Here is a 9,008-nt window from a genome sequence, read left to right as displayed (position 1 = left end):
CAGATTAACATATTTCCATTACCGTATATATATGGCAGTGGCTATTTGACCGGCTCCGGTTTTTTAATCTGAAACACTATTTGACTGGTCATGACGTAATTTTCTTTCACCTTCTCATTCAAAGAGAGAAGAAAAAAAAAGAACCTATATAAGTTCTAAATTCAACAATTTTATTTAACTGGATCAGTGGCGCGTACGATATTTCTCGGGCAGGTGTTCTCGAGGGATTGAGTTCGATACTACCCGGAAGCATTTTTTAAAGGCAGTGGCTATTTGACCGGTGCCGGTCTTTGAATCTGAAACCCTATTTGACCGGTCATGACGTCACTTTATAGGCACTTCTTTCTTTTTCTCTTTCAAAGCAAAAGACGAGAAGAGTGCCTATATAAGTTCTCATCATCATCATAATCCATCGTCGGTTTGTTCCCCACTAGTGGGGGTGGCCGATTGTTTCCGTGCAGCAATTGTCTTAATCCCTTTTCTCCATTTCACCCTGTCCCTTGCATCTTCCTCCTTCAGTCCGACTTTTTTAACCGTTAAACTTTTTTAACCTTTTTTAACCGTGTTAACAGTCCGACCGTGTTTGCCGAACAACGCAAAAATGTAATGCGTGACCGAACGACGAACTATGAGTAATAAAGTCAGAGTTTTTTAATTTTCTTGAATTTGAGAATTTCTCCGGATAATTTTCCGTTCGTCATAAGAGGATGTGAACGTGTTTGTGGAACGACGCAAAAGTGTAATGCGTCGTTTGGCATACACGGTCACATCCTCTTATGACAGGGGTTCCCAACCGGTGGTACGCGTACCACTAGTGGTACGCAGGAGCTTTTTAGGTGGTACGCGAGCAGCTCTCCGTTGCACGCGATATGTAGTAGTATTGTCAAATAAAGTAGGCCTATTGCAACAATTATTTAATTTTGAGTTTCTAAAATATGCGAACAACACTTTTATTTCATTCCGTACTAAATTCTCTGCACTCAGTAAGCTACTTTTGTCGATCTTGCTCCCTGCTGTCATTGTTATTAATACAATGCTGGTGTCTGTGACAAAACTATTATGTGTGCAATGTGAATGGTGTCTGTGACGAAACTATTACGTGTGCAATGTGGTCTGTGCAATTGCAGAATTGCGTTTATTCTGATGTTGGTTTTCCGACGTGTAGTGGCTGAATCCTGAACAGCATTACATTTTTGTCTAAATATTTGAAAATGTCAAAGCGAAAGAACAGCGCAGATTATATTAAGTATGGCTTCATTGCTATTCAACATCGTGAAGATAGCTTACCTCAGTGCATGATCTGCATGAAAACCCTTTCAAATGCAGCTTTGAAACCAAGTTTGCTTAAGCAACATCTTGAGTCCAATCATGCAGATCAGATGAATCGAGATAACATTTATTTTGAGCAACTTGGGGAGAACGTGAAGCGACAGCGCATGGATCACACAGGCCAGTTTTACCGAAATAATGCCAGAATTGTGAAGGCATCCTATGAAGTATCTCTTCAGGTGACCCAAAACAAAAAAGCTCATGTCATTGCGGAGTCACTTGTTTTGCCAGCAGCAAAGATATTAGTCAGAAATTTGATTGGAGAAGATTCAGTAGCAAAGTTGGATAGTGTATCGCTTTCTAACAATACTGTGAAACGACGCATCGAGGAAATGTCAGTTGATATCACTGACCAAGTGATTGCAGGAGTAAGAGATTCGAAGTTTGGGTTTGCCTTACAACTTGATGAATCCACAGGTGTCACAAACTGCTGCCAACTGCTTGTCTACGTCCGCTTTACACAGAACGATGCTGTAAAAACGGAATTATTGTTGAATCATGAGGTGTCCACTACAACAAAAGGAAAAGATATTTTCAACTCCTTGGATAATTTTTTCAAGGAAAATGATCTGGATTGGGGAAATCTTGTCGGATGTACGACAGATGGGGCTCCCTCTATGCTCGGTAGAAAGTCTGGATTTCAAGCCCATGTCAAAGCTGTGTCCCCTCGTGTCATAAGTGTTCACTGTTTCATACACAGGTTTGCTCTTTGCACAAAGGTTCTTCCTGCAAATTTGTTAATGTGCTTGAACAGGGTAGTCAAAATCGTAAATTTTGTTAAAACTTCAGCTTTAAATACTCGATTGTTTAAGGTTTTTTGTGAAGATCTCGACTCAGACCACACTTGTCTCCTCTATCACACAGAAGTGCGCTGGCTCTCTCGAGGAAATACAACTAAACGTCTTTTTGAAATGAGGAATAAACTACTGTTATTTTTCCAACAGAAAGACCATGAATTTCAAAACGATCTGGAGGACGAGGAATTCATTGCAAGATTGGCTTATTTGTCAGATATATTTGAAGCTTTCAATCATTTAAATCTGTCATTTCAAGTGCAAAACTGCACTGTCGTAAACTTTGTTTCAAAACTGGGAGCTTTTATCCGAAAGGTGGAATTATGGAGGAAAATGTGGAAAACAAGCGCTATGGTATGTTTAAATTTCTGTCAGCCCTTGAAATGGAAATCAGTGATGACTTTTCCAGAGAAATTACCCAGCACCTCTCGCTGCTAACTGCTGAATTGCAGCATTACTTTCCAGATACCACAAGCTGCCCGTACATCACAGATCCTTTCTCAGTGGACCAGCTGACCTACCTGTCGGTACAGGGGAACAAGAGGAACTGATAGACATGCAGGAGGATCAGACAGCAAAAAAACAATGCAAAGAATGTTCTGCAATAAATTTCTGGCTTAGTATGGCTTCTTCATACCCAACGCTAGCTTCCCACGCTGTTCCACAACTACTGGTTTTTCCTTCTACTTGGGAATGCGAGCAGGGATTTTCTATTCTTATAAACATCAAATCAAAAAATCGAAACCGACTAAGTGCTCCTGGACATGACTTCAGATGTGCTATTAGCAAAGTTATGCCACGCATCGATCAACTGGTGAAAGATAAACAAAAATCTCGATAAAATTTAGTTGTATTGTGTTTGTGTTTAGTTGTGTCTTTTTCTTTGTTATTCTGATGCGTTCTGTGCTGTTGGTGTAATGGACTTTGTGATGTTTTGTTGGTAATTTTGCTACTTTTGCTGACTTTACATCCAGATTCATCATCTTGCAAATAATTTGATATTGGATCAAATTAGTTGTTTTGAAAATAATGGAACGTGTCGACAATCCGTGGTGGATAAGTGGTACGAGAACATTAAAAGGTTGGGAACCCCTGTCTTATGACGAACAGAAAATTACCCAGAGAAATTCTCAAATTCAAGAAAATTAAAAAACTCTGACTTTATTACTCATAGTTGAAAAGACGTAAAAAATTGGGCTGTAGGCTTCTGAAATTAAAAATTGACCACAAAAATGTAGCAGCCTAACGATTGAGTCACTTCGGATCAAAATTTAGTTAAAACTTTTAAAAAAAACGCTTCCGCGTAGGATCAAACTCATTCCCTCTGGAACACCAACCGGAGACGTATCCCACGCGCTACCCAATCAGTTGAACATAATAGTCGAATTTAGAACTTATATAGGCACTCTTGTCGTCTTTTGCTTTGAAAGAGAAAAAGAAAGAAGTGCCTATATAGTGACGTCATGACCAGTCAAATAGTGTTTCAGATTCAAAGACCGGCGCCGGTCAAATAGCCAATGCCTTTTTTAAACTAAACTTTGACCCTAAGTCAGGGGTCGGCAACCTACGGCCCGCGGGCCGGATCCGGCCCGCCAAGCAAAATTATCCGGCCCGCAGCATTTTTGCAAATTGTAGTTGGCGGGCCAAAACGAACATCCCATTATTTTATGTTGCCATTAGGTTTTACATAACAGAATTAAGATTACTAAATGTTATGTAAAACTTTCGCAATTTTTACTTTTCCATATTTATCCGTAACGCTCACTTGTAATCACGTAGCCTGTGTACTTATGCCGCAACAATGCTTAGTTAGGGCATTGTCGCCATTTTGAATTTCCTTGATATTCTTTCTCTGCAAACTGCATTTTAGAGAGAGCGACGTTGCAGGCCTGACAGATAGTTTGATAGATTTGAAGTTTTAAGAATTAGTTTGTTTGAAGGTTGATAATTTAGAAATATGTGTAGCTTAGGAAGCAGGAATTGGCCTTTTTAGTGACAGCCGGTCCAGACTTTTAAATTACTTTATTTTTTAGAGTTATAATTTACTCCCAGTTCCATTTTTCCGTTTTTTTCAACAAGTGATTCTTGTCTTTGAAGAATTTGCTGCTTGTTAGAATCCACCAAGCATAGGAAATTATCACAAAGCGCCTTTGTACCCGCGACCTATCGATCACGGGTCGCTTTGTTATAGTAAACTAGGTTTGGGGCAAAATTTAGCTTAAGCTTGCAGAAGGTAGCATCAAGGTACTTGGCAGTTTCACCTTGAAGTCCGGTTATATTAGCCTATTTACTGCATGCTAGTTGCAGGCTACATGAGTTGCGTTAGTAATAGTCAATTAACCGTATATTTAACGGCAAGTTGAGAACACAACTTACTGATGACCACTTGCAAGATGTTATGATTCTTGCCTCATCCAACCTATCACCTGACCTTCAGAAACTTTCTAGCAGGAAACAACATCAAATATCACATTAATGTTGTGCTGTCAATAAATAAAGTAGGCTACTTGGTGTTTTTCGTTACCAATTGTTACTAATTTTCTTTATATTAATCTATATAAGCCTATAGTAGCTAAATATGGAGATACTCTGATAAGAACGCCAATTTTAACAATATTATGAAAAGTAAAGAAAACGGAAGTGCAAATGGAAAACTTGTACGGCCCGTTGACATCTGCGCAGTTTTGTTTTGGCCCGCGACTGAAGAAAGGTTGCCGACCCCTGCCCATTCTATTTGAATAAGGTTTAAGAGAATAAGAGATAAGATAAGTGAATTGAATAAGTTGAATAGTTGATAAATGAAAAAATAATTTGTGCTGTTTGCCCTGTTGAAAAGAGCAACTATGCTGGACAAAGCAAAAGAAAAATGTCCTACATGTACTAAAGCAGTGGCTAACAAAGCAGTTGCATGTGACTTATGCGAATATTGGTACCATGCAAGGTGTGTAAACATGCCAGAGGGCACCCTAACTATGCTGGCCAATGGTGATGACAAGGATGGTGCAAAATGCGGATCCCTTCTTTGGATCTGTCCCGGTTGCAACCGTGGAGCTAAGAAGCTCATGGTGCATCTGTCCAAAATGCAAGAACAAAGCAACAACCCACACCAAATCGAGTCCCAGCTACAGAAGCTAACCGAGGTAGTTACCGACTTATCCAGTAAGGTGGCCTCTTTAGAGCAGCGATCAACACCCAACATGGCCGAACCTCAACAACAAAAAACATGGGCAGAGAGAGTTGCTAACGGGGTTACTGGTGGTCTAGACAAAGTTGTTCGGAACTCTGTCAAGTCAGTGCTGCAGTGTGAAAAAACAAAGTCCGAACTTATCATATCACGCATGGAGGAGTCCTCTTCCAAAACTGATCAACAGCAAATCAACGAAATTGGAAAGAAGATTGGTGTGCAAGTGGAACCACTAAATGTCCAAAGGCTAGGCCAAAAACTCGGTGACTCAACCTCAACTCGACTTGTAAAGGTGAGCTTTCCCACTGAGCTTGATGCAAGAAATTTCAGAATGAAGTTTACTCAGCACAAGAGGGGCACTAATTTCCAACACGTTAAAGTACGCCTGAACATGGATCTAGAGTCTCGGCAAATTTACAACAAGAAATCTGAGAGTGTTTTCAATATGAACAAGACTGCCATGGAAAGTGGCGTCAGCACAGTCAGCTACAGCCTAAGGGACAATGGTAAAATATGGAAGTATGTAAAGCAAGCTGATGGCAGCTGGAAGAGGGACAACACTTGGAATGAGTCTAACAAGGAGGCAAAAAACGACGAGTAAAAGTAAGGACCAACCCTTACTTCCTTATAATCAATGCGAGGAGTTTACCTAACAAAATTCACATGCTGCAACTATATGCTGCTCAATATACACCCATGTTTATTGGCATAACAGAAACATGGGCGAACAAAGATATATCAGATGTCGTTTTTCAACTAAGTGGATACAACATGTTCAGAAATGACAGGAGGAATCGTGCTGGGGGGGGAGTTCTGTTGTATGTAGATAAACAGATCGAATGTACACTTGTTGAAAACCTAACTTGTGATGTGTATGAAGAAACTATATGGTGTAAAGCCAACTTTCCATCAGATGTAACAGTGCTGATCGGCATTGTCTACCGCCCTCCAAATAATTCCGCATTGGACAACGAACATCTCAATGAGCTTCTGTGCAAAGCCTGCCGTCAACTTTTCGACTTATTGCTGGTGATTTCAATTTTCCTTCAATTGACTGGGCTAACCTCTGTTACAAGCCAAGCAATGATGATTTTATGGAGGTAATTCTGGACAATAACTTAGTGCAGTGTGTATTAAGCCCAACAAGAGAAGAAGCAACTTTGGATCTGCTGTTCACCTCTAATCCAGAGCTTATTACCAACGTCGATATTTTAGAACCCTTAGCTAACTCGGACCATAACATGGTCTTGGCAGAAGTTGCGCTGTTAAGCATCCGCCGCAATAAAAGCTCTAGATTGCGTCGGAATTTTAGGAGGGCAGACTGGGTTCTGTTTCAAGATCTTGTGAATGCTGCTAACTGGGAAAATGTTTTTTCCACCGTAGAGGTCAATTCAATCTGGGAAAATTTTGTATCAACCCTGGATTGTATCTTGGAAGTTACAGTCCCATCAACAACACAAATAACTAAGACATCTCCTTTGTGGGAAACTCAAAAGGTCCGTAATGCTCGAAAACAACGCAATAAAGCAGAAAGACAGTTTCTCGCAAATAAGACTACTGAAAACAGGAGAATGCGAAATATTACGGCAAAGAACCTTAAATCAGAAGTTCGGTATGCCATCAAAAACTTTGAATGCAGACTAGTTGAAACTACTGATGCCAAACCGTTCTGGCACTATGTGCGTTCCAAGCAAAAATCAAAAGTTTCCGTTGGTCCTTTGGTCAAGAACAGCGATTGTGATTTAACAAACAATGCAACTGAGTGTGCACAAGCCCTGAGTAACTTTTACTCCACTGTCTTTACCTATGAGGATACCAACCACATACCTTTTGCTCCACCAAAAACCAAAGAAGAACTAGTCAGTGTCACCTTCACGACTGAGCTAGTATCGAGGAACCTGACCAAGACAAAAAATTTTGCCTCAACTGGGCCTGATGGTATTCCATACATTGCACTTAAAGCTGGTGGTTTTACTCTTTTATGTCAGTTGTGTCGACTTTTTCAGCTGTGTCTCGATTATGGAGACACTCCAGCACAGTGGAAGATTGCCCATGTAACCCCAATCTTTAAAAAGGGAAACCGAAGAACTCCTGCAAACTATCGTCCAGTGAGCCTCACAAGTTGTGTCTGTAAGTTAATGGAGTCATGCCTAAGAGAAGTCATCTGGCACTTCTGGGATGAGCGTGACCTTATTAAATCATCCCAATTTGGATTTATCCCATAATCCTCATGCACAACCCAACTTCTTGAATTTCTGGAAGACATCACATCTATTGTTGATAAAGGTCAATGCGTTGATGTTGTCTATTTGGACTTTTCCAAAGCCTTCAATTCGGTTCCACACGAAAGACTAATGAGGAAACTGTCGGCTTTGGGTATAAAAGGCAATGTTTATTCGTGGATACGTTCCTTCCTTTCCGGTAGGAGTGAAGTCGTTGTGGTGGATGGAGAGAAAAGTGATCCGAAACCCATGATATCCGGTGTGCCTCAGGGAAGTTGCCTTGGGCCTCTGCTGTTTATTGCCTATGTCAATGATGCTGATGACTACATTAGTCACAGCACCTTGTTAAAATACGCGGATGACATGAAAATCTACACAGAATTGAGCAAGGATGATCCCGATCTTGCCTCATCCCTGCTACAAACGGACTTGAAATTGTTAATGAACTGGTCTGAATCCTGGCAACTACAGTTTAATGTTGACAAGTGCTCCACTCTGCACTTTGGTCATGGCAACTTAGAGCATCAGTATGTTCTAGGTGACATGCCAATTGCCCCTAAAAAGAGTGAAAAAGACTTGGGCGTTATGATAACGATTGATCTTAAAACATCCACCCATGTCTCGTATGCAGTTAAAAAGGCGGAGATGGTCCTGGGTGTTTTAAAACGAACACTGGTCAGCAGGGACAAGCATGTCTTTTTAAGATTATATAAACAGTTGATCAGGCCCCACTTGGAATTTGCAGTGGCGGCTTGGAATCCCCATTCTGTTCGGGACATTGATTTGCTAGAGAGGGTGCAACAACGAGCAACAAAATGCATTCATGGACTGAAAAACCTAACCTATGAACAAAGACTGTTTGAACTAGACCTTCTCTCGTTGGAAAAACGGAGATTAATTTTTGATTTGACAGAAGTTTTTAAATTAGTACACAATGTTTCGGTATCACCATGTTCCAAATATTTCCTTTTTAACTCTAATTCAACCAGAGGCCATAATTTTAAATTGCATAAACAGTTTGCTCAACTGAACTGCCGTAAATTTTCCTTTGCCAATAGAGTAGTCGATACTTGGAATAATTTACCATATGCTGTAGTCAATAGTACGGTATGTCTATTGCGACATTTAAGCGACGTGTCGAAAACTATTTATGATTGTGTCTTATCTTTTTTGTTCCTTGTGATTTTTGTTTTCTCTTCAAAATTTTCTTATTTTTATTTATTTATGTTTTCTTATCAATTGTTATCTGCGAGTATGTTAATGTTTTTCTCTGTAGTACCATGTGTACTGGACCAGAATACATTATTATTATAAGTGATTCAATCGTTAGACTGCTGCATTTTTGTGGTCAATTTTTAATTTGAGTAGCCTACAGCCCAATTTTTTATGTCTTTTCAAGTATGAGTAATAAAGTTAGAGTATTTTTAATTTGCTAGAACTTGAGAGTTTCTCTGGGTAAGTTTCCGTTTGTCACAAGAG

The 9,008-nt window shown here is 40.0% G+C and overlaps 1 protein-coding gene and 1 pseudogene across 1 annotated transcript; both read left to right on the top strand.

Moving 5' to 3' along the window:
- The first annotated feature begins 1,661 nt into the window (after nucleotides 1-1,661).
- Nucleotides 1,662-2,244, top strand: LOC145772364 (zinc finger MYM-type protein 6-like). Its single transcript, XM_082584243.1, has 2 exons — nucleotides 1,662-2,029; nucleotides 2,142-2,244. Exons 1-2 carry the CDS (start codon nucleotides 1,662-1,664, stop codon nucleotides 2,242-2,244), a joined length of 471 nt encoding a protein of 156 aa, XP_082440369.1.
- Nucleotides 2,245-2,479: 235 nt separating this feature from the next.
- LOC145772363 (zinc finger BED domain-containing protein 5-like) lies at nucleotides 2,480-2,964 on the top strand (annotated as a pseudogene).
- Nucleotides 2,965-9,008: the final 6,044 nt, after the last annotated feature.

This window comes from Aplidium turbinatum, chromosome 6, assembly GCF_918807975.1.
Source record: "Aplidium turbinatum chromosome 6, kaAplTurb1.1, whole genome shotgun sequence".
Classification (NCBI taxonomy): domain Eukaryota; kingdom Metazoa; phylum Chordata; class Ascidiacea; order Aplousobranchia; family Polyclinidae; genus Aplidium; species Aplidium turbinatum.
Note: the sequence above shows the minus strand (reverse complement) of the source record. Positions and strands in the feature narration are given on the sequence as shown.